This window comes from Dermochelys coriacea, chromosome 7 (assembly GCF_009764565.3).
Source record: "Dermochelys coriacea isolate rDerCor1 chromosome 7, rDerCor1.pri.v4, whole genome shotgun sequence".
NCBI lineage: Eukaryota > Metazoa > Chordata > Testudines > Dermochelyidae > Dermochelys > Dermochelys coriacea.
The window spans coordinates 115,041,444-115,069,400 of record NC_050074.1 but is presented as its reverse complement, the minus strand read 5'-3'; the positions used below and the strand labels follow the sequence as shown (position 1 = coordinate 115,069,400).

Sequence of the window (27,957 nt, the reverse complement as noted above, 5' to 3'; positions counted from 1 at the left end):
CGCAGATTTTTGAGTTGCTTAATGTAGATACAATTATGTAACTTACTGATACATTTCAGTACATCTAAATGTAATTGCTTCTAGTTGAAAAATTTGTAATGTAGCCAAGATCTTTTTTCAACAAAAAGATGTATATGGGGATATTATTTCCCTGTGAAAGAGAACTGAGAGACTATTTGCTCATCATAAACACAGAGCTCACTACTATAGGAAAGTGTCTGATTATCTTTACAAAGATCAGTAAAGAAAGATTTTCCCCAAGAAAATGTGCCACCTTTCTGGATTATTTTTATAAATGATGCTTTTTGTTGTTGTTTCTTCTAGATATATGCAATGAATCCTGAAATGAAATCTTATTCTGATGTTTAAATTAAAATACTGGTGTGGAAGCCCACAGTCACTTTCTTAAACTACGTGAACACTGTGCAAGATTCAGGAAAACAGCACAGCAGACAAAACTTATATTACTATTGCCATCTCCTAGTATTTGCTTCCCTTCTTTCTGTGAGGCTGAGGACAGACCAGCCTATATGTGCAGACTTAGGACCTGATCTTGCAAATATGCACATGGCTTAATTTTAAACACCTGAGAAGTTTCATTGGCTTCAATGGGACCAAATGCATGGTTAAAAATGTACATAAATGTTTGCATGACCCAGGGTATGGAATCAATCTTGTATGCCCAGGGCACATGTGTAACACATAGTGTCTTCAATGGGCATTCTGAATTAAGAAGGCTTATTAGGCTGGCCTTGCAACAGGTACTCACATTCACTTCCTCTTAATTGTGAAGGCCTTTATCTGAAGAAAAAACAACAGGCTTAATTTAGATTCTTTATTTAAAATAGATTTATAAAAATGTTCATATACTGAACGTTAAAAATACACAAGGGTGGGAATATCTTTATAAACATTCATTATTCTACAAAGTGCCTAATTGCATAATACTGTAGCAGCCCAAATTGGTCCTCTGTTATGGTGTAAAGTTTGCAGATATTGCAATTAGCGTTATAACCCTTAGCTCTGCCTCACAATGGAACAACCTGCTCTCCGAATTTACATTGTGCCACATAAACGGATGTCATCCCCTCATTCATTACAGTCATTTCTCAGAAATGCTTGATCTGGTACTGAAATGACTGAAAACTCCACTTCCTTTTAAATGATTTAATACCATGTTAATTCAAATGTCCTCTTGTACCTTTAGTAATATGGGTTGGTCTGTCCCGCATTTTAAAGGCCAATGTCATACATGTGGACATTAGACTGATATCAGAAAGAATGTATAATTCTGACACACTGGTAATAATCATGGTTCAGTTTCTTTTGTTGAACTCTGCAACATCCTAAAGCCATATCATGCAAGCAAAAGTTGGCAAAGAGGAGCGAAACTTAGGCTGGAATCCAGCACTTCAGCATGTGCCTAACTTTAAACATCTGAGCAGTCCCAGTGAACTCAATGGGACTATTCAGGGGCTTAAACTTATGAAAGTGCTTAAGTGTTTTACTGGATAGTTTTGTGGAAAGCAAATACACTGAATAATTTTCCAAAATAACCTGAAAGACACATTTGCAGTTTTTTTGAAAGTGTAAGCTAGGAGAAAATAGGTTAATGGTTACACAGGAAAGTTAGGCCTACTTGTGGGAAAATCTGACCGTACTCTCTCTTGCAGGAGAATGGCAGCTTGTTTCTTCTCAAACGAGGCTTCATAGAAAAAGGAAGGCTAGATAAAATTCCTGGGTAGTTCAATCGCTCCCCTGGCACACATGCTTTGGAACGTACATTCTTCCCTCTGCTCAGTAGGCTCCATCTTCCAGTCTCTAAAATGCTTTTCCATCATGTTTCTGGCTCTCCAGTCACCAACATTTACAGTGGGAATGATTTTCTGTGGCTTCAGCCACTGGACAAATCGTTTCATTTCTAGGTAACTGCTGTGTTCACTGTAAGGAATCCCTGTAGCAAAACAATGCAAAGGTATCTCAGGCAGTCTGCTTAGCTGTAGGTCTTACTAAAAATATTTTTGCAAGAAACAAAGAAATACTTAAAAAGAATATTTTAATTAAATGGAGATTTAAACTTTACTCCAAGGATCAAGTAAAAATCCAGACTTCATTATTGGAAGGATTAACTAGGATCAATCTACAGTGTCAATCATTAGTGCAAATTCAGTGAACCCAGCTACTTTGTTGAGTGACAAGAGGAGAGATTTTCTAGGAGCTTTAACTCCATCCATAAATTGTTTGCCAGAGACTGCACCAATAAGAACAGAAGAAACAGGCTGGTACCTACGGAAGCTCTGCAGCAGGCACAGCATCTTTCACATGAAACCACATATGGAGTGAAATCCCTGGCAAAACTCATATTGGGTTCAATGGGAATAGCATTTTACCCATGGAGTCTGTGTTTGTCTTAAAGCATCAGATCAAACTGTTTTTGAAAGAGGGGCATTAAAGGAAACAGTATTTAAAATCTGCATTTACAGTGTTCCAGACTGGTCAATTTTTAGACTTATGCTGGAGACATTTATCTGCTCAGCTTCTTAACAGAGGTGATACCAATAAGTAGATAATATGATGAACAATAAGAGGTACTAGAATAAAATGTATACAAACAATCCACACAGAATTAAATGTACTGAGCCATTTATAATGCTTGTACCATATATGGTGATCTTTCCCCTGGTCTGAGGTTTGATATCTGCCAGAGCGTAACATGAATCGGAGTACGTCCATCCAGTGGGCCTGAAAGCCAGAACTTGGTCAAACTTCTCTGAGAATTTGCTTAAGTGGTTTTGCAAGCCCTGTTAATAAAAAAAAAACAGCACATTCATGAAGACTATTAAACACCACCACAATCACAATGATCCAATAGTCTAAAAAGTTTTGGGGTTTGGAGAGGGAGACACTGGAGATTAAACTATATTTCTGTACAACACTTCAATAGGTTTCAGAGTAGCAGCCGTGTTAGTCTGTATTCGCAAAAAGAAAAGGAGTACTTGTGGCACCTTAGAGACTAACAAATTTATTTGAGCATAAGCTTTCATGAGCTACAGCTCACTTCATTGGATGCTTTCAGTGGAAAATACAATGGGGAGATTTATACACACACACACACACAGAGAACATGATACAGTGGGTTTTATCATACACCCTGTAAGGAGAGTGATCACTTAAGATGAGCCATCACCAGCAGTGGGGGGCGGGGGGAAAGGAGGAAAACCTTTCATGGTGACAAGCAAGGTGGGCCATTTCCAGCAGTTAACAAGAACATCTGAGGAACAGTGGGGGGTGGGGTGGAGGGGAGAAATACCATGGGGAAATAGTTTTACTTTGTGTAATGACTCATCCATTCCCAGTCTCTATTCAAGCCTAAGTTAATTGTATCCAGCTTGCAAATTAATTCCAATTCAGCAGTCTCTGGCTGGAGTCTGTTTTTGAAGTTTTTTTGTTGAAGGATAGCCACCCTCATGTCTGTAATCGAGTGACCGGAGAGATTGAAGTGTTCTCCGACTGGTTTTTGAATGTTATAATTCTTGATGTCTGATTTGTGTACATTTATTCTTTTACGTAGAGACTGTCCAGTTTGACCAATGTACATGGCAGAGGGGCATTGCTGGCACATGATGGCATAACACGATCCATTGTCTACAGCCAAGCTCTACGATATAACCGCATTTGCTCCAACCCCTCAGACAGAGACACCTACAAGATCTCTATCATGCATTCTTACAACTACAATATCTACCTGCTGAAGTGAAGAAACAGATTGATAGAGCCAGAAGAGTACCCAGAAGTCATCTACTACAGGACAGGCCCAACAAAGAAAATAACAGAACGCCACTAGCTATCACCTTCAGCCCCCAACTAAAACCTCTCCAACGCATCATCAAGATCTACAACCTATCCTGAAGGACGACCCATCACTCTCACAGATCTTGGGAGACAGGCCAGTCCTTGCTTACAGACAGCCCCCTAACCTGAAGCAAATACTCACCAGCAACCACACACCACACAACAGAACCACTAACCCAGGAACCTATCCTTGCAACAAAGCCCGTTGCCAACTCTGTCCACATATCTATTCAGGGGACACCATCATAGGGCCTAATCACATCAGCCACACTATCAGAGACTCGTTCACCTGCGCATCTATCAATGTGATATATGCCATCATGTGCCAGCAATGCCCCTCTGCCATGTACATTGGTCAAACTGGACAGTCTCTACGTAAAAGAATAAATGGACACAAATCAGACGTCAAGAATTGTAACATTCAAAAACCAGTCGGAGAACACTTCAATCTCTCCGGTCACTCGATTACAGACATGAGGGTGGCTATCCTTCAACAAAAAAACTTCAAAAACAGACTCCAGCCAGAGACTGCTGAATTGGAATTAATTTGCAAACTGGATACAATTAACTTAGGCTTGAATAGAGACTGGGAGTGGATGAGTCATTATACAAAGAAAAACTATTTCCCCATATTATTTCTCCCCCCACCCCACCCCCCACTGTTCCTCAGATGTTCTTGTTAACTGCTGGAAATGGCCCACCTTGCTTGTCACCATGAAAGGTTTTCCTCCTTCCCCCCCTCCTGCTGGTGATGGCTCATCTTAAGTGATCACTCTCCTTACAGTGTGTATGATAAAACCCATTGTTTCATGATCTCTGTGTGTGTGTATATAAATCTCCCCACTGTATTTTCCACCGAATGCATCCGATGAAGTGAGCTGTAGCTCATGAAAGCTTATGCTCAAATAAATTTGTTAGTCTCTAAGGTGCCACAAGTACTCCTTTTCTTTTTGCGAACACTTTAATAGGCACTTTCTCTTTTTTTTGTTTTAAATGCCAGCTGGCTAGAAAACAGTTATGATCAATACTTTACACTTAAATAGCACCTTTCAGCTTAGGACCTCAAAATGCTCTACAAATACAAACAAATATTATTAGCTCCGTATTACAGATGGGAACTCTGCTGCTCAGAGAGAGTAAGTGACCCACAAAAAACAACACAGCAAGTCCCTTGCTCAGACCATTAGACCATGCTTCCAAAAACCAAACTGAACATGACCTGAGGGAATAGTTTCACTTCTTTTAACTCAACTGATTCAAAAGATCTGTCCTGAAACTCGCATAATTTGCCTGAGGCAGCCTTCAATTTTGTTTATGGGTTAGCAAAAGAATAAGGGTAAAAAAGGGAGAGGAAGAAGTGTAAGGAATCTTCAATCCTACATTAGCATAAAGAGAAATCAGAAACAGGAAATCAGTTTCACATGTGTACTGTAGATATCCACTTTGTCCATCTGAAAGCCCTACAAGATGTTAGATTTCAGAACAGTTAACAACAAGCCAGGAGCAGGAAGAAGAACACAAGATAAATAATGACTGCTTGAAAGAAAAGAGAATAACTGTGATTTAGCACCAACTGGCAACTGCAGACGCTGCAGAGTTTCGGGAAAGGGAAGTGAAATGCTGCCACCAGCAGCATCATGGTTCCAGTATACACTTGACAGCAATATTCAGAACTACCAAGACAGGCACATTTGAAAATAAAGGACAATAAATAAATAAGTACACTCTTTATTCAGTAATGGGAGCTATGGCCATTCTTCAAAGACTCCATTTACCTAGTACAGTGGAAAAGGTTAGGTTTCATTAAGATGGCAATCATAAGCCTAAAAGGACTATATCTGCCCATCATGATTCGTTTTTAAGGAGATTGACATTTCGTACTGCACTCTTCATAAGATAATACACGTGCATTATACTTGCCCCTCTTGTCTTAATAACAACCAAGGACAGTACATGCCGTTCTAGTAGGACAATTATGACATGAACTAAAATTCAGTAGAACAATTATGAGATTAGCCTACTCTCAGATTTTGTTATGAGTTTATTAATCAGGTACATACTGTTAATTTGTAAGGGTGGGATTTTCTGTCTGACTGAAAGTCAAATGTGCTTCTAAATCACGTAGGTTATGTCCACACTGCAATAAGATACCCACGGCTTGCCTGTGCTAGCTGACTTGGGCTCCTGGGGCTTAGGCTAAGGGGCTGTTTAATTGTGTTGTAGATGTTTGGGCTCAGGATGCAGCCCAAGCTCTGGGATCTTCCTACCTCGCCCAGTCCTAGAGCCTGGGCTCCAGCCCAAACGTCTATCCTGCAATTAAACAGCCCCTTAGCCTGTGTCCACGAGCCTGAATCAGCTGGTACAGGGCAGCTGTGGGTTTTTAACTGCCACGTAGGCATATCCTTAGACTATTCTGAAAATCCCACCCTAATGCTTGTATATTACAGTCGCACCCCATTGTGGTAAGTCATGAATAGAGCACATATAAGACATAGACCTTGCCCTGGAAACCTTGTGCTCTTTGAAATTCTTCAACTATGAATTTAAATGGAAAAAGTCTCATGATTTCACTGATACAAACAGATGTTTGGGTGATTCTAGGGGAATTCTTTTAATGTTAACGTTTTTAGGGGGAAAAGGCTTCCTTCCTACAAGAACATGGCAAACTTCAGAGCTTCTTCATAAAGAGTTAAACAAGAAACATATTCATACTCCTTTTTTAAAATTCCTCAGACCCTCAGTCAATACGGCTCCAAAACCTTCATCCTTTTAAAATGGAAAATATAATTCATTCCTCAATCAACCTCCTTCAATCTGACAGCTGTTATCTACTATTTTGCTGAAGTCAGCAGCAGCATGAGCAAATGGATCCCATATGGTATAAGAAGGCTCAAACATGATTAAATGGTTAATTTACAATCAGCCCTGACAACACTTCCCTGCAGCTTGCTTATTCAAGAGCAGATATTCATCAGTATTTAAATGACCCCAGCATTTTTTTGTTGTCAAACTAAGCATTCCATTGAAGTAACCAGTCTCTTTGAAATACCCATTTTCCCTTTCTTTTCACACAGCAAATCCATTTGCATTACTGGAGCAATTAATCTATTTTATTCTTCCTATGCTTTCAAAAAACAAAGCTTTGCATAGTAAAGGATTTGGAAAAAGGACATCCAGAATGTGAACCTGTAACCCTGCATCTTGCTTTCACTTGATAGAATGTCTGTAAAATAGTTGTATTTTAATATCTAACTTTGATTCCTTTACTGGTCTCAAGAAAATGTTGCAAAATTAGTAGTTAATATTTGACCACACTCATCCAGTACCAGGCTGAAAGTAGTCGTAACTGTAACAACTGCAGATAGAGAATATTGAATTGAATATTGATTTGACTTGGATAACAAGCAGGGATGCTATTTATAGGGAAAAAAGGGTATGCTTGCTTTCCAGGTTTTGATTTGTTTCTTTGGTACACTCTTTGATGCAATGTGACTTACCCTTCCTGGTCTAGCTTGGGGGTTTTTGTGAGAACTGTTATTCAACGTATGTAAAGCTTTTGTAGATAAAAAGTTCTATATACACTCTATTGGGGCAGGTTTCAGAGTAGCAGCCGTGTTAGTCTGTATTCGCAAAAAGAAAAGGAGTACTTGTGGCACCTTAGAGACTAACAAATTTATTAGAGCACTCTATTGGGGCAGTTACAGCCTGCACCTTCAATGCTGTAATAGTCATTAGTGCAGATTGCACTTCAGTACAAAGAAGAATGGACCCACATAGGGAGAAGGATACACGCCCTCTGCACAGCACAGAACTTAGCTAACAAGCTTGGAGCCCAAGGGAGGAAGTATGGCAGGGATAAGCTTGGGATGCACTAGAGCCACAGAAGTCTACTTTGATCCTTACCGTGCCCTTGAAATTTCTAGTGCCCAGCCTGCTACTTGACTTATTATTATTGATCATAATCATAACTAGTACAGAATCTTAGAGTAGTGATATTTGTCTGCTTCAGGTCTAGGCTGAAGATGCTGATATTAAAAAAATCTTTAAACTCTGGACACTGTTTAGGAGAAAGGGAGAGCGATTTCTGTGGTTTTTATAATTAGCCAAGGGGTCTTTAGATGAGTGAGGTTCTCTGCTGAATCAACATAGCACCTATAAACCATACATGGAGAGCTAAACCACATGTTGGCAAATAATTAAGTAGCTTCTTCCAAAATGAAAAAAAAAGAACCTGTTTTGATTTTGCTCTTGAAAATCAAGATGGGATGAAGGCGCAGAGGCCAAATAAATTGAAATCTGGAATTAAGCAGATGTACAAAAGTTTAAAAAAAAATCACAACGTACACACACTTCTGATTCTTTAGCTTTAGAATCAGGGAGAGTGAATAAAAAGATAAGATATACAAGAGAAAGCAAAAACGCTAGGAAGCAATTTGAGGTTAGAAAAAGGAGCTGTGAGGAATGAAGTGAAGAGAGCATGAGTCCGTATGACTTGCAAAGTGCAGCTACAAAATATCAGAATATTTATCAAAAAGAAATAATCAGTTATCCCTACAATTATATTTAAAAGAAAGTATGTTTTCTAGTAAAGCTGTAGAAGTCTACTAGGAGGCTGGCATTTTGGAAGGAAGTGAATGTGCCTATGATCGCTTCAGAAGACCTGTTAGTGAAGAAGGAAGTCACGGAATGCAAGACTCTTTCATAACACTGAACTCATTTTTTGTTAACCCACTCCAGGTACCATCTCATGGATAACTTTGTTCCAGGCAAGTTTTAAAATATTCACTGTTTGAGAAGAGGCAAAATCTGACTTGACTGAGTGGAAATAAAAGCCAAAGACATCCAGCTTTGATCGAGGGAACCTCAGAAGTGTTCTTCAGAAATGCACAATTTTATGATCAGCTATCACTTAAACTAACCTTCAATCATGAAAAGCCTGTTTAATTTTTAGAGCTTCTTTTTCAGTTCTTTACCTGGAAGCAGGTTATTGGGGAGGCATTAACTGTCTAAGTGAGAAGAACCGCAGCACAATCCTTAAAATTGACAAGACTAACCTCTTTGCAGCCAGGACAGTCTTTTTGTTATGTGTCTGTACAGTGCCTAGAACAATGGGTCCCTGGTACATAACTGGGGCTTCTGGGCACTGCTGCAATACAGAATAAATAATAATAATGATATGCATCTTTTAAAAGCCACCTGATGTTTGAGATCACAGATGGATTCAAAACATAAATTAAATGCTGAACCTGAGCTCCTGACTTAGACAATTTCCCTAGTGACTTCATAGGCTTTGCAGGTCTCTGAGCTAGCACAAAGCTTTAGTTATCAGAAATCAATTGAGCTGAGGAACAATATCAGGACTAGTCCCTAAATAGGGCTAGGGATTGAACAAAATGCATATCAAAACAAGATACGGGGCAGACTCAGAAATCTTGATATAGGATGGACTAGTGGATAGGGCACTGGACTGGATTGGGACTCCGGAGACCGGTGTTCAATTCACATCTCAGTCAGAGAATTCCTGTGTGATCTTAGGGAAATCAACTATTTCTCAGTTCCCCATACGTAAAACTGGGATTTTCTATAACTCACAGGATGGGTTCAAGGATAAAATTGATTAAAATGACAGTGTGGTTTACATGTGTTTCTATCTGTTGTACATGACTGTAAAATGACAGTAATAAGGGCATACAAGTAGCCAGATTTCCTAGGTAACGAGTCTACAATTCAGGACAAAGGTTGCTCAGCTGAGCATGAAAAAAATAAAAGAGGGAAGAACCACTTGGGTAAACAAATGTATACTGTATAAAAAATTACTCATATTATTTATTATTCCTTAATCCAAACAGACTGCCAGATACTAGCTGATTTATTGTTTACAACATTGTTCTTTTGATTTTCACACATTTACTAAACAGACGCCAGGTTAATGCTGCATGGGCTCATCCATAAGCATTGAACACCTGTTCAACTGAGTTTGTGATCTCTATACAACTTAATGACATCACTGGCACCCGGACACAGACTCCAGCTATTGGCTTCACTGAAAACTTATCACACTGGCAGATCTAGATGGTTCTTTTGTTTGGGGGCAAAGTAATCCTCATAATGGTAACTGGAGGCCACACTGAGGTGACAGAAATGGTAAAATTACATGTCTGTAACTTACATACTAAAGGGACAGAAGGATGGGATTTTAGCAGGAAGAGCATCTAGAAAGGATGGTGAAAGGTAAAAAGATTCTCCCTCCACACATTTTTTCTTACACTTTCTAACTGGTTGTCTTTCCTGTACAGCCCTGGCCTTTCCCCTCCGCCCCACAGTGTAATTTAGGCAGGGGTTCTCAACCTTTTGCATTCTGAAGCACCCCCAAAAGGCAATAAAAACTCCATGACCCACCTGTGCCACAACAACTGTTTTTTCTGCTCCAGGGCCGCCAGTGGGGGGTAGTAAACAGCACCCCACACCACAGGGGGCCCCCATGAAGCCAAGTTGCTGGGACTTCAGCTTCAGCCCTGGGTGGCTCAGACATTGGCTTTCTGCATGGGCCCCAGCGACCCCAACGCCGGCCCTGCTCTCTAGTTTATTTTGGAGGATCCCCAGTAACCAGCTCATATCCCCCCCAAAAAGGGCCATGGACCCCCGGTTGAGATCCTCTGACTTATCGCACTACATGTGTTTCTATCTATCTACCTAAGTCAACTTATATGGCCCCCACCCCTGGAACATGAACACCTCAGTCAATGTATTTATCCTTACAACACCCCTCTGAGGTAGGACAACAGTATCATCATTTTACAGATAGAGAATGAGGCAGAGAGTGACTAAGTCATAGAATCATAGAATATCAGAGTTGAAAGGGACCTCAGGAGGTCATCTAGTCCAATCCCCTGCTCAAAGCAAGACCAATCCCCAATTTTTGCCCCAGATCCCTAATGGCCCCCTCAAGGATTGAACTCACAACCCTGGGTTTAGCAGACCAATGCTCAAACCACTGAGCTATTCCTCCCACATACACTGGTAGTCTGTGGCAGAGCAAGGAACCAAACCCAGGACCCCAGATTAGCATCCTCATCACTTCCTCTCTGTTTTATGTCACCTTTAAACTTGGTCCAATTGTTCTGTTTTTATTTCTTTTTTCAGTATTGTCCTATTTAAAGGCTAGACATATTTGCCTATACACTATGCATCTTTCATGACATGGAAATTTCCTGAGATTCAGTCAACATAACAGTACCTGTACACTAACATTAAAGTGTAATGTAGAATTTACCAACTTCTCATACAATTAAAGGGTGCAATGTATCTCAATTAGCATACAACAAATAGAGAGCTCCTCCCTATTGTGCTGACGGCCTGTTGTTGCTCTGCACTTTCAAATCTATTTCAAAAATGCTCTGTTTTCCCATTCCCCCTCAACCTATATGCTCTGGTAAAATCAACACAGACCTATAAACTCACCTTAAATCTGCTTTTTATGGGAGTCAATATTCTAGCTTTTAAATAAGAAGGGGGAATGAATCTTTTAAAAACTAAAATAAAACTAAAATAAAAATATTTTTATCCCTTCCATCATCTATGAATACTTATGATATGATCTCAGGGTTCATTTCAGAACAAACAGATGGCACTTGATTCCCTTGTATAAAACTTGTACACAAAAGTCAACTTAAAAAATAACACACACTTCTGTCTAAAATCCTTTTATTTACTGTCGTTACAAGTAACACCTGATATTCTTATAACTGAAAGACGGGAATCTATTTCTTCTTCAGTTTGATCATGATGTTCATTTAACTACATTTTGTGTCAGTTTCACTGTTTCTCATATAGTCCATTTCCTTCTGTAGTTTGTGCAGGTCTTCCACACAGCAACAGAGGAAAGAAAAACTGTCTAAAATGAGGAAAGGTGAATGTAAAACTATAAAAACTAGCAGTGGATTCAGGGGCATGTGTCATAGCTGAAATGACTTTTTTTTTTTAAAAAAACACAAGAATAGAATTTTTGACGATGTCAAGTTGACAATATCCCTTCTATTAACTGCCTGAAACGAGAGGAAGTTTGAGGAAGAGAACCCCTTCGGTCCTTTTTTATAGCACACAAATTAATGGAAAGAGAGAAGCCAGGACTAAGTGTCCCAGTATATTAATTGTTAATAGGAGAGATCCTGCAATCATTAAATAAAACCTACTTCAAAAAAAAGGCCACAAATGGTAAGCCTTTGAACAAGTCTCATCTAATCTTGTTCCATGAACACTACATTAGAGTGAAATTACACTTTCTGTGCATTATGTTTGGAGTCTGTTATTAATGTTTAATTGCATCTCATTTTCAATGTGTTGCTATATGTCAAAACATTGCTAAATAAATATGATCTGACAGGTGGCAAAAAGCACCAAAGATATCCTATTGCTGTTATATCATCCAGGCTAAGGTTAGCCAACAGGTGCAGATGATATTTTCTACACTTACCTTAAAATTAATTTGCATCATGGGAAGAAGGTGAAGCAAAGTATTGTTCCAGTCCATGGTGATGAGGGAATTAACAGCTGCTGATTCCAAGCACTGCAGCGTTTTGTATTTATCTTGGGACATGCTCACTTTAGAGCCCAGAACTTGAGCAATTGCTGTAAGGTGAAAGGGAAAAGATCAGACATAATGAAGACAAAGTTTTCAAATAATAAAGATTTCCATTGTTGTTTCTGAGATGTTCCTGATCATCTCACTGATTCACTGGTTATCATTACAAAAATCCATGCTTGCCAACAAAGCTATTTCATATTCTAAAATATATAGAGGAGAACTGTGATAACTGTTGGCAAACACTGATTGCTGTACTGTAGCTTCAGAATTATTTTCAGAGAGAGGAGTAGTAAAAGTATATTAATAGGTTGCAAATCATACCTCCTCAATAATACATTGATGTTCAAGGGAGCAAACGGACATTTCTTTCTAAGACGCTAGAACCTGGTACAGTTCTGAAGAAGGGACAAACAACCCATGTTAATGATGGCCTGAATTTCAGTGAGAGAAATTCTAGTACCAAGGACTTTGAAAATCTTTTAAAAAGTATGAATGTTGCATGGCTGTCTGCTCTAGAAAGTACAGTCAGGTAATCACTGTCCTGATTTAAGCCTGGGGCACAACAGGCTGAATTAAAGACAGAAAACAGCAGAAAGAAGCAGTGAGCTGCTGGGAATGTTTTTAATAAATAGTTCATTTGTATGACTTGCTTCCATTTTACAGGGAACTATATAATATCACCCTTGGAAATAAGTGTTAATAGAACTGAAATTTAAAAATAATTATATTTCTTTCACTGTGTTACTAATAGCACTCGAGATTATTAAAATTGAAAACAAATGTTATAATCTCACCAGTGATGCTGGTTTGTTTTTGTTTTTTAAAGTAAACTATTGGCACTTCACGTGGTATGGTTAAATAAATTAGATTGCTTAGTTTCACTTTCTGTGTGTAGCCACTTTGTGCATTCTATGCAATAGCACAATATGGTTTGGTTAAGTTTGCAAACATGGCAGGTGACTGTTTATATCATAAACTTGTTTTTAGTTGAATTTTTAAAACTTTCTGACATTTAAAAAAATTAATATTAGATTTTAAAATTTACTTTCTCTTAGGGCTGTCAAGCAATTAAAAAAATTAATCGCGATTAATCGCACTGTTAAACAATAATAGAATACCATTTATTTAAATATTTTTGGATGTTTTCTACATTTTCAAATATACTGATTTCAATTACATCACAGAATACAAAGTGTACAGTGCTAATTTTACATTTTTGATTACAAGTATTTGCACTGTAAAAAAACAAAAGAAATAGTATTTTTCAATTCACCTAATACAAGTACTGTAATGCAATCTCTTTATCATGAAAGTTGAACTTACAAATGTAGAATTATACACACAAAAAAAACCTGCATTCAAAAATAAAACAAATGTAAAACTTTACAGCCTACAAGTCTATTCAGTCCTACTTCTTGTTCAGCCAGTCACTCAGACAAACAAGTTAGTTTACATTTGCAGGAGATAACGCTGCCCGTTTCTTGTTTACAATGTCACCTGAAAGAGACAACAGGCATTTGCATGGCACTGTTGTAGCTGGCACTGCAAGATATTTACGTGCCAGATGCGATAAAGATTCATATGTCTCTTCATCTTCAACCACCATTCCAGAGGACATGCGTCCATGCTGTTGATGGGTTCTGCTCAATAACGATCCAAAGCAGTGCAGACTGACGAATGTTCACTTTCATCATCTGAGTCAGATGCCACCAGCAGAAAGTTGATTTTCTTTTTTGATGGTTTGGGTTCTGTAGTTTCCGCATTCGAGTGTTGCTCTTTTAAGACATCTGAAAGCATGCACCACACCTTGTCCCTCTCAGATTTTGGAAGGAACTTCAGATTCTTAAACATTGGGTCGAGTGCTGTAGCTATCTTTAGAAATCTCACATTGGTACCTTCTTTGCGTTTTGTCAGATCTGCAGGTAAGTGTTATTAAAATGAACAACATGTGCTGGGTCATCATCTGAGACTGCTATAATATGAAATACATGGCAGAATGCAGGTAAATCAGAGCAGGAGACATACTATTCCCTCCGCAAGGAGTTTAGACAAAATTTAATTAACACATTACTTTTTAATGAGCGCAATCAGCATGGAAACATGTCCTCTGGAATGGTAGCCGAAGCATGAAGGGGCATACGAATGTTTAGCGTCTCTGGCATGTACATACCTTGCAATGCCAGCTACAAAAGTGCCATGCAAACGCCTCTTCTCACTTTCTGATGATATTGTAAATGAGAAGCTGGTAGCATTATCTCCCATAAATGTAATCACACTTGTTTGTCTTAGCGATTGGCTGACAAGAAGTAGGACTGAGTGGACTTGTAGGCTCTAAAGTTTTACATTGTTTTGTTTTTGAGTGCAGTTATGTAAAACAAATGTAGTTTTTTTTTTAAGTTGCACTTACACAATAAAGAGATTTGCATTATGGTACTTATATGAGGTGAACTGAAAAATACTATTTCTTTTGTTTATCATTTTCTACAGTGCAAATATTTGTAATAAAAATAATATAAAGTGAGCTCTGTACACTTTGAATTCTGTGTTGTAATTTAAGTCAATATATTTGAAAATGTAGAAAAACATTCAAAAATAGTTTAAAAATTCCAGTTGATATTCTACTGTTTAACAGTGCAATTAATTGCGATTAATTTTTTTGAGTTAATCGCGTGAGTTAACAGCCATACTTTCTTTTGCTATACACAAAATCTAAGTTCAGCCTAAGCTACCTTCATGCATACTTTAAGGAAAAGCTCATTTTACATTGATTCAGATATGCATATATTCATTTTGATTTGATATGTCCATTTACACACCTAGAAAGACCTTTTCTTTTCCAATGGAGTAAGTTCCACAGATGACCAATGTACGTGGGTTTAGAGTTACTGTCTCAAAGGCAGTGTTGATAGCAAACTGGATAACCTCTTGTTGAGAAGGAAAAGTATATTCAGGACTGCAGTATCTAATAAATGGAAATTGGATATGAATATGTAATAGAACATAATACAGGAGGCATCCTACTTTATAAATAGGCTTTGTCAGAAACTGCACACAACAATGACATAAGGAAGAGAAAGCCAAGTTATTCGTCAATATCAATTCAACTTATTATTTACTTATTAAAAATCATGGTGGCATATGGTAATTTTTTTAAGATTAAACTTTAATCTTTTTCAATAAATCATTTTAAGTTATATAATGTACATACTTTTCTATATGCACATTTAAGAACACTGCCAATATTCACTCATCTGACACTATGGACTAGTGAAATCTTTTCCTCTTTTGAGTACTATTTTTATAGTCACATACTAATTACATCCATAGGTCTTGTATGACAATTATGTGCATTATGCCAAAAAATAAAAGGCATTATTCATTCACAGTAATAGAATATGGGTCAGAAAACGAAAGCACTGCAACTGGGTATTAGTCATCATACATTGAAAAACAGTTTCACATGGATGAACCAAAAAAAGGTCTAATGAAAAACTGGACAACTGACCCCAACATTTAGCAGCCTTTCATTGTTTGAATATTTGTTTCTTGCATTAAGGGCCTGACCCATAGAAAGCCAATTTCAATTTCATAAACCTCTGCTTTTACAGGGACAAATGGCACTCACAATTGAATACCACTTATGATTAATTTGGCCATCTCAAATGAATACTGCAAAAACCTTTATGCCACACACTATTATTATATCCCTATTTATATAAAGTCAACAGACATTATGCAAATGGCCTTTTAACAAATACCTTATTTCTTTACATACTCATTTAGCTCTGATGAGTGGTATCACAATACTCATATTAATTTTTTTAGCTATAAAGTACTATTATTGGACACAGTTGTTGTTGTGACATGAAAGAAGGATATACTAGCTTACGTAGTATCCAAGTACAGGGTGTGAATCTTTCGACTGATCAGAAGAGGACAACGCTCCATAGAAGGATCTGCCCTGAAGTCCCCAGTGTGTAGCATGACAGTTCCATTGGGAAGGCAAAAAAGGATCATTGTGGCACCTGGACAACTAGGAGAAGGGAAAAAAAAGAAAAAGAAAAAAACAACCCACAACATATTCTTAATTTCCAAAGTGGCATCCATTACCACACAAACTATACTGCTTTCAAGCAGCAGGGGGGATAAAGCACGGTAAATTACAGATATTCAGCCCCACGCATTGGCAGATCAAGACTGGGAAACTCCTGCTTTTTAATGCTAGCTATGCCACCTATTTGTCTTGCGACCCCAAACAAGCAACCACCTCTCAAACTGTGTCTCAGTTTCCTCATCTGAAAAATGAGGATAATGACTGCCCACAGTGCTGTTGGAAGATTAATATCTACACAGGATTTTGAAATTGTGAAGTGCTATTTAAGTGCAAAGTTTCCTTCGTCTTCCAATTCCAGTGAAGCTAAAAAAATAAACTCCTGTTTAAGTCCTATTAATAGACTATAATTTTTAGGTTAGATGGACAGTGGGAGAACAACAATTACACCTAAATGACTAATAAAGCATTAGCTGCCTTTTGTGTTGATCATTCTTCCAGCACATGCGGCACAAGAGATACACCAGGCTCATCTTTTTATGTTTATCAGTCTCTCTGGTCCAATATGAATTTTAAATAAAGGGGAAATGGCAGGCTTGGGAAAGAAGAGGCATTGTTATGATTTAGGAAAAATAGAAACTGAATAATTGTAGGTGCTATCTTCAGTGCTGTGGGAGTTGGTGCAATATTTGCTTTTTAAGTTCTCTTTGCAGATTTTAAAAACATTATTCTGCATCCAGAATTTATTGTTGGGTAGGTACCATTTCCTGTTTGCTATGATTGCAGTGAGTCCATTGCTACTAGTGCAGCTCCTCACCAAAATTACTCTGTTTTGTCGGGCAGACACTCAGACTGGGCAGCCAAAATAGGAGTATTTTGGACACGAGTCATATACATAAAGTTTAAAAAAAAAAAAAAAAAAAAAAAGGAAGGACTGGCCATAGATCATAGCTTAGAAGACAGAGTTTGTAAGTGCTCCAAAAACTTGAACTTTATACCTATAGTTTATATTCCTTTTAAAACGCAGGGGAAAGGAAAAACTGAAAAATGTCCAAATTACATAAGCTACAAGGCTTCTTTCATTCCCAGCAAGCATTTTCAAAGGACTTGCACGGAATCTTATCTCTCAAACTATAAACAACTCCTAAGATAAGTATTATTCAAACCAGCTGCAACAGAATTCTGCATTTAAATTTATATAATAAAAAGAGAGGACTTTTATTCCAATACACAAATAAGGTGCCAAGAGGCAAAATGATCAGAACTCAGGACTGAAAGCCAAAAGCTACTGAATTCTAATCCTGACATTACCACAGACTGTCTACATGGCCTTGGGCAGTTAAGGTTTGGCCCTGCACCGCTGAATTCAATAAAAGCTTTGCCAAAGATTTCAATGGGAGCAAGATCAGGTCTTTTTAGAGCTGAATTTTCAAACTGTCGAATGATTTTTGTGTCCAGCTTGAGACCCCGTGGGCCTGATTTTCACTATCTGAAGCGCCGATTGTCATCAGCAAACTGTAAAGTTCTTAACGTCTCCGAAAATAAGGCCCAGCACGCCTCACATTGGGCACTAAAAACTGAAACACTCAGAATCTGGACCACTTTGGAAACCCTAGTCCTAAATCTTGCTGTGCTTCTATTTCCTTACCTACTTCAGAGAAGAGTTCTAAGTATCAGTCAGGATTAATGTCTGTAAAGAAATGTGAAAATTAAAGCACTCTATCACTAGCATCTAGATATCTTGGTGATGAGCTCATTACAAATGCACAAAATATTTTTAGGGTAAAATTTTTAAAGGAGCCTAATTCCAATTCTTAAAAGTAACTTTGGCACTTAGAAGACTAAGTCTCATTGGCATTCAATAAGATTTACCTCCTATGTCCCTAACTCGCTTTTGAAAACAACATTTATGCTCCTAAATCACTTAAGCACTTTAAAAAAATTTATCCTTAGTCTTCCAGATCCACTGAAGCCAAAAAAATCATGACGGTATAAACCACTTCTAAACAATAACTTATCTTTGACATTCACTATTTGTAAATGATGTATGTAATTCAGCTGCAAAGATACATACTGATTGGCATCAAGCAAGACCACTTTGATTCCATTCACTATACACTCTGTTTCCATTGGCAATGTATGGACATACTGTTCTTGCACTCGAAGTTTACTCTTCACCAAGTTGCCAGTTATCTGAAAAAGAGAAAGAGCTTAGTACTGAGGGCTGGTCTACACTACATAGTTAGGTTGACATACGGCAGCTTATGTTGACCTAATTATGTTAGTGTCTACGCTATAGCCTTCCTCCTGCCGATGTAAGTACCTTATTACATTGACATCATAACTCCACCTCCACGAGAGGCATAAGGCTTATGTCAGTGTAGTCAGGACGACACAGTATCTGGGTAGACACTGCGTCCCTTACATTGGTGTCTTGTCAATTTCAGGGTAGGAGAATGGACCCTCCTCCCAGCTGGGAGCCAAGATGTGAAATTGACAAGGCTGTCCAACTCCCAGTAAGGAGCAGGCTGAAAAGCTGGGGCAGATAGACCCTGCTCCCCAGGGGTGAGAAGCCCTGTGCAGCTTCCCATGGCTCCTGGCAGGGAGGAGAGAAGCCCCAGGAGGCTTCCCCTGCTTCCAGTGCGGAACAGGAAATGGAAGTGGGGGGCAGTCCACCGGAAGCCCAGGAGCCTGTGGGGCAGCAGAGCTCCCTGTAGGGAGCTGCCAACAGAGCTGAGAGACCGGGCTCTCAGCTCCCCACACTGCCATTCTTAGATCGGTAAAAGAACTCCTGGTGAGGACACGCACCACAAACCCAAGGAGGGTAGTATGGACATGCACCACAGCAGTAAGTCAACCTTACATACATAGACATATTCTAGTGTGGACATACCCGGAGACAACAAACAAAAAGACCATGTCAACCCCATGTGCTTTACCTGATAGTTAATGTAGAAAGACAGAGAAAGACATCTAAACATTTCAGGGGAAAACAATTAATGGGAACAAAGTTCACTTTTTTAGTGCTCAGGGTTTTTTTTTTAAAAAGTCATTTTTCTACTAGTGCCAGAGGGTAAAAACCCAAGCATAAATACCACACAGTATGGCTAAAGTTATGGCAAGGACCATTACAAACAGAGGTAGCATCTCTGGTGTTTAGATCCTGAGACTAGGAGCCAGAAACCCCTAAATTCTATTCCTGACGCTACAACAGACTTTCTGCGTGCCTGCAGGAAAAGTAATCTTTATGCCTCCACATGCCAATCTCTACACTTGTTTATATCACAGGGACGGTGCGTAAGATTCTTTAAAGATATAAGCATTGTGGAATTTCTAAATATTATTTAATTTTATTAGATTATATTGTAAATATTTAGAAGGATCTCAAAGCCACAGAGCACAATATGTGCATTATGAAAGATTATGGCTACAACACTGGCCTGTGCTCCAGCATCTTAGAACATCTGCTATATCTGGGTTACAGAAACTCCTGGGTAGGGGGAGAGCCTCTAGTCCCCTCACGTACTTCCTTCCAGCTGGCTCAAGAAAGAGGATCTAATAAGGCCTTCCTTACATCTGTCTGATCCATCACTACTATAACAGCTCTTTGGGGCTGTTAGCAACTGGTGCTAGTTACAGCAGCCTCTGGGATACTGGCCTGACACAGAATCACCTCATGAGGGAGCGAAGGGTTCCTTTACCCAGATTCGCCATGCCAAATGCTCCTCAGCCACAGCAGAGATTCTGGTTCTATATCCATAGAATCTGAACACTGTATTCTTTTGGTTTTCATTCATAGTTGCATACTAATTTGGTAATTATCAAGTAACCTTAGCAAATCTTACCTTATTACAATAGATTGGAAATGTAAATTTTTTTGTTAGGCCAGTATAATGATCAGAATGGAAATGAGTGAGGAAATAGGCTACGCAGCCTTCGATTTCTCCATATTGAAATGCATCAACTGTAAAACCAGTTCCTACAACATAAATACAACAGGAGCAAGTCAATTAATAAGAACCGAGTAGCTACAGCCAATTACTGGTCAGATTTTTTTTTAAGTAGAAAATGCATTAAAATAGTATACTCCTTTTTTGCTGAACGTGATAACAAATGCAGCTTGCAGACATGAGCGTTATCCAAACAGCAAGGAGAGAGACAGCTTCACTGATTAAAGTCATAACTAAGCAAACTAAACAATCTTCAAATACAAACTTCGACATATTCCTCCCAAACAAACACCTGTTGTTCATCTGCCATCCTACATTTCAGTTATACCTGATAAACTGAGTAAACATACATTTGTATTCAAAATGGCATTTCTGAAATGCTTACACAGTGCAAGCTGCCCAAAGCACTGACTATGTATTTCACTTCCAATCTGCACCATGCCAGTTCCATACATATAACACTCTTCCTAAATGTTACTACCATTAGCAGGCAACTGACCTGGGTTCTTAAAAAATCTCTATCTGCTGATGGTTATATATCACAAATTTGGTATTATATATTTAAATCAGTTATTATTTCTCATGATAAAAACAGATGTAAGGAGTCTTTTCTATTCTCTGCAAATGAGAAATCAATAATGTGAAAAAACTATCAAATTTATTGGTAGACATTTTCTTTAAATTTAAAGGAGTACTTGTGGCACCTTAGAGACTAACAAATTTATTAGAGCATAAGCTTTCGTGAGCTACAGCTCACTGTTAGTCTCTAAGGTGCCACAAGTACTCCTTTTCTTTTTGCGAATACAGACTAACACGGCTGCTACTCTGAAATCTTTAAATTTAGTTATATATTCCAAAAAATCGCCAAAAATTTCATATAATTGCTCCCACACCATTCAACCCATTAAGATGTAACCATTTGAAAAGTACATTTCCAAGTTATTTGAAAACAATATAGAAAATAAATTCAGAAATATTTCAAATAAAACTGATGTGGTTCAAAACAAAAGCTAGATAGGCAGCCAAAGAAACTGACAATTATACTGTAGATATGGGGCCCGATCCTCCAGACTCTTACAAGCAGAGGATCCTCAGGACTTAACTGACATCATAGGGCTCCATACAAGCTTAAGGGTCTACCTGCATGCATCAGGTTGCTGAATCAAGGTCACGGAGATAGACTACATGCTTACGACATTTACTACCCCAACTTTCATCTTCCTTGTATCTTTATCCAGGATTCCAGAATCAAAAAGCACAACTAAGATGATCCTCTGTTGGTGATCTGAAATCTGTGAAGTTTAACCTTTTCAAACTATTCATCAGTCTTCCTTATACATTGGATAATTATTTGAGAAGATTTTGGTAAATTCTGAGCGCTTTCTTTAGCTTCAGAAAGTATTTTTTAAGAACGCTACTAATTAACACTGGAGAATATCATTCTAGTGTAATACTATACCTTAAACACAAAATGAAACTCAATTAGCGTACTTGGTCCATGGTAAAGTAATTACAAGAGTGACAAACATTTTGGGTATTAGCCAACCTTTCTTATGACTTCAAAATAAGTTATGTAAAAGTTACAAGTGATGAATTGGACAAGGCAAACATTAGTTAAGAGATTTGAAAAGATACTACAGGATTTAGGAGCATAAGTCTCACTTTCAATGGGACCTGTGCTCCTAAATCCCTTAGATGCTTTTGAAAATCTCCCCCTTAGGCTACGTGCCCTGTAAAACGTAATTTAAGTCAAAACATTTATTTTTCTAGCACTATCTTTAAAAGATTATATTTTTACAAAATTATTTCCTTTTTTCATTGCTGCTCAGTCATAGAATGAGCCGCTGTAATCTTGTAAATGTCTATGGCCCTGAATCCTACTAACTTCAAGGGGGTCCACCCAAGTGGAAATCATTAAAGGATTGAGGCCTAAAACGTTTTTACAATGAAACAGAATAAAAAAGCCTCATATTAAAATGGGAAAAGAGCTATATCCACTAGACAGTTCTAAAATCAACTATTACAATTAAAAGTCACAATTACATCTCACCTGGTATCTTCTTATAAAAGGGACACTTTTTGTTTTTTGTTCCTTCTTCTGTAGAAGATGATTCTCTAAATTTTTTTCTCCAACTTCGCTTCCCACCAGATGTTGTATCTACACAGATTCCATTTTTATTTGAACTTTCTGTGACCGCATCTATGTCCCCCAGAGATCCTTCAGCTTTCCTCTTTTGTTGTCTGGGCCTCTTTCCATTGGGAGTTACAGGACTTGAGGACTGTGTTCCCTCACCAAAATGTTTTTTTCCTTTGGTCTCTTCTTTTGCTTTGGGTTTTAACCCAAAGAAAACACCAATGTCCATTTGTTTCAGTTCTTTGGCTGAAATAGATTTGGCGTTCATATTTGCAACAGAAACGGATGGCAGCGTTTGACAGACCGTACTGGGAAGGGGTACGGCCACTGTATTAGGAAGACTTCCTTCTTCCTCTATTACTGGCTGTGAACTCTTCTGGTATAATGTAGTTCCACTTGTGTTAGTAGTCATTTTATTTCTATTGATTAGGAAGTTACTAGGTTCCTTCAAAACTTCACTTTGCTTTGACAGAAGAGATCTACCACCTTCTTCTTTGACTTTCAAGGGCAATGATGGATCACTCACAGCCAAGTTTGCATAATCCAAATGGCAAGCATTAAAATCTTTTAGCTCCAAATTACCTGTATTAGAAACAGAGGCACTGAATATTGGCCAATCAAATTCCTTCTTAGTTATATCACAATTAAGGGAAAGAGAGGATTGTGCAGGTAGTGCCCCTTGTGGGTGTTTTAACTGATTAGCAGCACTTCCTGAATTAGAGAACATGCTGTTCATGTGCTTCTGCGAAACAGGTTTAACAAAACCATCTAAACTACTCAGTCCATTCAATACTTCACAAGGTTCATTTTGTATTATGAAACCACCTATTTTAAGGCAGCCATACCTGTGTACTTGCTGAAGTGGAGAACAATCCAATTTAGTAAACAACATACAGCTAGATTCCTCCTTTTCGGTGCTCTCATCTTCAGAGTTCTGGGTGTGAAATAATCTCTTTTGTGAATTTTTTACTTTCTTCTCCTCCTCCTCTTCCTCTGTTTCCTCTTTATTTTCCTCATCAGTATTAAGTGGGGAGTAGGAAATTTCACAGTCACTGAAGTCAGCTTCTGGAAGTAGCAGCTTTAACTGATTTGAGTCATTCTGACTATCCAGATCTCCACTAGCTTTGCTTCCTTGAGAAAATGGAAACTCCGAAGACTCAAGCTGGCCATTATCATCTGCTGACTGTGTAAGTGGAAGAGTCTGTTGGGGCTTTAGAATGTTTGTGGAAGACACAGTAGCTACATTGGTTACATTTGGAGATTTTGCTTGTGTTGAACTCTGTATCACCAATGTATGATCCTCATTTGGGGCATTTCTTACATTCCTGGTCAATTTCTCACACTGCGAGGTTCCATCCACAAGGCCTGGGAAACAGCTTGAGTTAGCAGCATCAGAGCATGTGAACTTTCTCTCTGGGCTATATGTTGAAGAGCTGACAAGATAATCCCCTGCTCTGCTTGTAGCAAGTATGAAATGGGTATAGCGCTTGTAGTGCGATGGAAGTGTGGAAGTGCACATTAGACCATCAGGACACTCTAAGGAAACAAACAGAATATCTTGTCAAAAAGCATTTTTAGCACAAACACATACAGTGATTTTATATTAACGTTATGGCATAGCTGTTAAGAGCTTTCCCTTAAAAATTGAGTTGTCTGAGGCCAGAGCCAGGCCTGAGCTATTCTGAATCACATCAACCTGACATTCCACCTCACAGTTGTCAGCTGCGATACAATGAACTTTTAAAAATGCTACTGGAACTATTCACAGGAATTAGTGTTTTTATGTTCAACCTTATGAAATAGTCAGTAGTTGTCTCTCTCTTTTTGTTTTTTTAACATTGTCACAAAATGTTGAGGTCTATGTCTTACTAACCTAATCACATTGAGAATTTTAGGATCAGTGGATAAATCAGTGCCAAACAGCAAGATTCTACAGCTGTTACTTTAAAGCTGGAAGTAAGGTGGGAGATATATTTGCCTGCAGTTAAAACTATAAAAAAACTAAGGGCTAAGGGCTTCATTTTCATAATAAAACAGTGACTTCAAACATCCCTTCAATAAAAGACAAAGATATAAGAAAAGGGGCAGCCTTTACTTTAACTTAAAGTTTCCTGGCTGTTTTTCAAACAGAAAAAATGTATTAAAATCACAGATTAGGTTCCTGGAAGATTTACAAGGTCTCCACAGACCCATGAAAGCACTGGATATCATCACATAAAACTATATGTTAGAGGGTCCCACCCATCTCCCAGACTAAAATAAGTCTGTGATCTCTTGTGTTCTCACAGCATACCCGGTCAATATAGGGTTGCTAAAGTACACAGGCCCTGGGATTGAGGTCTGAAGTATATCATCTCCAGTCTTTGGTAGACCAAGCATTCAGATCTTCATTTCAGCTTCCAACTTTTGTAAGTATCCTGGAAAATCTGAAAACAGCGTGGGCCAATGTTCCTCCCCACCCCAGGAAGAGGGGCTGTGTGGCAGAAGGAAGCAAAAAATTCATTATGGATTGAGACCTAAGTGTCAGTGGTTTAGATCTCAAACCTGTGAGATGCTGAACAAGCAATACCCTCAAGACCTTCAACTCCTATTTCAATCCAATGAGAGTTGAGTGCAACACCTCTAAGAGGGAGTCAACACCTTTAAAGATTGGACCTTCAATCTTTATCAATGCTTCAGAAAAAGAGATCACACAGCCCCAGATCTGATATGAAAATAATGCTGATAAACAATTAATAACATTGCAATAGTCATTCCAACCATACTATACATTCTCTCAGATTCCAAACTGATGTGAGGTTCTATACTACTAAATCTGACCTAAATTTCAAGCAACTTTCTTTGAATAACCTTTAAAATCTATTTGAATGGGCTATTTCTCCTCACCAGAGCCTTACCTTTTTCAGTGGATCTTTGAGTGTCCAAACATTCAGTAACATGCCACCGAGGTGTCTGGGCTAACAGTAAAGAGAAAGGCATCTGGCAGCTTGGGCAGTATCCATCATAAACTGGCTTTGCATTTGGTGTGGTTTGTTTTTTGTTACAAGTCCTGCTTTGCTTTGTTGGCGTAGTTACACTTTCCTGGGACTGCACAATATGGTCCTCTTTAGATAGATTTATGTTCTGGTCAGGTTTTATAAGTGGTTGAATACCTTTCTGTCTTGGTCCCTGTTCACTTTTCTTAGACTTGTCCTTGTTTTCAAATACTTTTTTATTATTCCTACCTCCACTTCCTTTTGATTTGCACTTCCCATCATTTGCTTTCTGCACAGATGTAGAGATATTCACTGAATTATTATTTTGATATACTGACTTTGGTTTCCGAATGGATTTGTACTCCCAAATATCTTCTTCCAATTCGTCATTTTCAGACATGGTAAAATAGCAACACATCAAATATTTTCCTCAGCTTTAAGCAATAGTATTTCAATGTTCCTAAGTCTGGGGATTGTTCTTTTAATGCTTTTCCTTTTTAATTTCCCTAGACCTGAAGCTGAAAGGCACTTGAACTCCATTTGAAATGTTACACTGGGCCACAAACTGGATAGCCATCACAGATGGGTCTGAAAGACCAAGAGCTCTAGCTTTAAAAGAACTCAGGGGAGGGTTGTATATTTTAATGCTATTGTTAAATCAAATCGAAGTGGATCATAGGTGTACTTATTTGTGCAGAAAGCCATTTGCCGAAGTTACTGTTCTTCCACTGGAGCACTGTAGATAATCACAGCCTCTGTAAAGCCAGGTTAGAGGTTGCAAATCCAAATCTGACAGAGACTCCTTCCAGGGTCTTGCGGGCCTGAAAGGTGGGAGCCTGAAAGCAAATGAGATGTTAATATGTATGTGGATGCCCACAGAACAAAAAGCAGTATGAGGTGATAGACTGAGTGGCTTTATCGAGCAGATCCAACTCCTGCTGCAGTGAGTGGCAAATCTTCCATTGACTTTAAGGGGACTTGGATCAGGTCCTGCCTTTGGTTCACTCACACGTCACACTTGCAGTCTTCTGCCTCAAAGGCACCTCCGGGCTCAGGCTGCCAGCACCTCAGTGGAAGGGCTAAAAACTGACCCATTGGGAGGAGACATCCCCCATCCCGACCAGGGTTGGGTGATCTGGAATGTTGTATATATTGTTGTATATATAAGGTAAATCCCCTAATCAGTGGTGGATTAACGCCCAGGCTCATGGGACACAGGCCCAGGGGCCTCAGTCAATTTGAGGGCCCGCACAGGAGCATCAGAACCTGGGTAGAAAGGGGAGGCCATCACACTGGAACAGTGGCCCTGCTCGTCCTCTTCCCTCCAAGACCTCACCCCCTGGCCAGGCCAGAAGCTGGAGCCAGGCAGTGGTAAGAGCCACCCAGGGAGCCTGGGCTGCTGTGGGGAGCCGTGGACCCTCCACCTGTTCTGAGCGGGGGCCAGAGTGCAGCCCCTAGCTGGTGTACCCATCCCCCACCCGCGGGCATGCTATTGCCAATGGGACCCAGGGGCAAGGGCTCCCGTCCTGCCTCCTACTCCCTCCCCAGAGCCTGTAGACATGCTCTGCGGGGAAAGGAAGCCCTGCCTGGCCTAGGAGGAGGAGCTGGGGAGCCCCAGGAATGTCACAGGCAGGGAGGGCTTCTGCAGCTACTGCACACCTGGGCTTGCTCAGTGCCTGTGCCCAGCTCCCGCTGGCAGGCTGCCCCACCAGCTGCCGTCTGGGCTTTGTGCCTGAGGCAGCAACCACGTGTGGCACCGCTCCTCCTGTCGCCTCTGGCCCGAGGCTTGCAACTGGGGGGGGGGCATTGCCCCCCAACTATGCCCATGCCACCACGGCCCCGTGCATGCCTGAGGCTACTATGTCCATGTTAAAGAGTGGACGGGCATGGCCCCCTTGGGCCTCCCGCCAGCTCTGGGACCCCAGGGTGTGGGGGACCCAACTGTTCTTGGTGCCCAGAGCCCCAATACATCTTCATCCACCTCTGCCCCTGATGGCGGGATGTCTGGTGTCCCTGGGCACAGCCCCCCTCCCACTGGTTAACCCACTTCTACGGGAACAGCCGCCCCACTGCCACAGGGGCCGGAGCCCCAAGGGTCTTGTCCCGGGAGGGGCCGACCCCCTCCCGCTCCCAGCCGGCCCAGCCCCCTCCTCCACCACACCCGCGGCAACAGACCTTCCACTCCCTCCCGGCAGCATCGCCCTATCCGCTGCCGCACATTCCATTCCACTGTATAGCTCCACTTTCCGCCTCTCCCAAAGGGAAGGGGGGACTCAATAGTAATAGTCAAGGTTGTTTTAATCCTTGAGTTTTTCACGTTGCTCCCATCCTTTTTTTTTTTTTTTTTTTTCTTCTAATAACCGGCGAACCAAACGTGCTGCGTCGAATCCGCTAAGCCGAAACTACCACTC

General features: G+C 39.6%; 1 protein-coding gene and 1 long non-coding RNA gene across 3 annotated transcripts; one reads left to right on the top strand and one right to left on the bottom strand.

Annotated features, from left to right (window-relative positions):
* Positions 1–821: 821 nt before the first annotated feature.
* Positions 822–27,887, bottom strand: DCLRE1A (DNA cross-link repair 1A). 2 transcript variants are annotated; one of them, XM_038408383.2, is made up of 10 exons: positions 27,722–27,887; positions 25,469–26,382; positions 22,488–24,107; positions 20,333–20,466; positions 18,562–18,680; positions 16,326–16,469; positions 15,253–15,398; positions 12,326–12,480; positions 2,660–2,801; positions 822–1,954 (listed from the first exon to the last, which is right to left on the bottom strand). In XM_038408383.2, exons 2-10 carry the CDS (start codon positions 25,962–25,964, stop codon positions 1,725–1,727), a joined length of 3,186 nt encoding a protein of 1,061 aa, XP_038264311.1. In that variant the 5' UTR covers positions 25,965–26,382; positions 27,722–27,887; the 3' UTR covers positions 822–1,724. The 2 variants fall into 2 exon arrangements, with proteins under 2 accessions (XP_038264311.1, XP_038264312.1); XM_038408384.1 differs by having other exon boundaries at positions 26,556–27,723.
* Positions 7,277–8,980, top strand: LOC122461227. Its single transcript, XR_006283060.1, has 2 exons — positions 7,277–7,447; positions 7,551–8,980. It is a non-coding gene; the product is annotated as an uncharacterized LOC122461227 (long non-coding RNA).
* Positions 27,888–27,957: the final 70 nt, after the last annotated feature.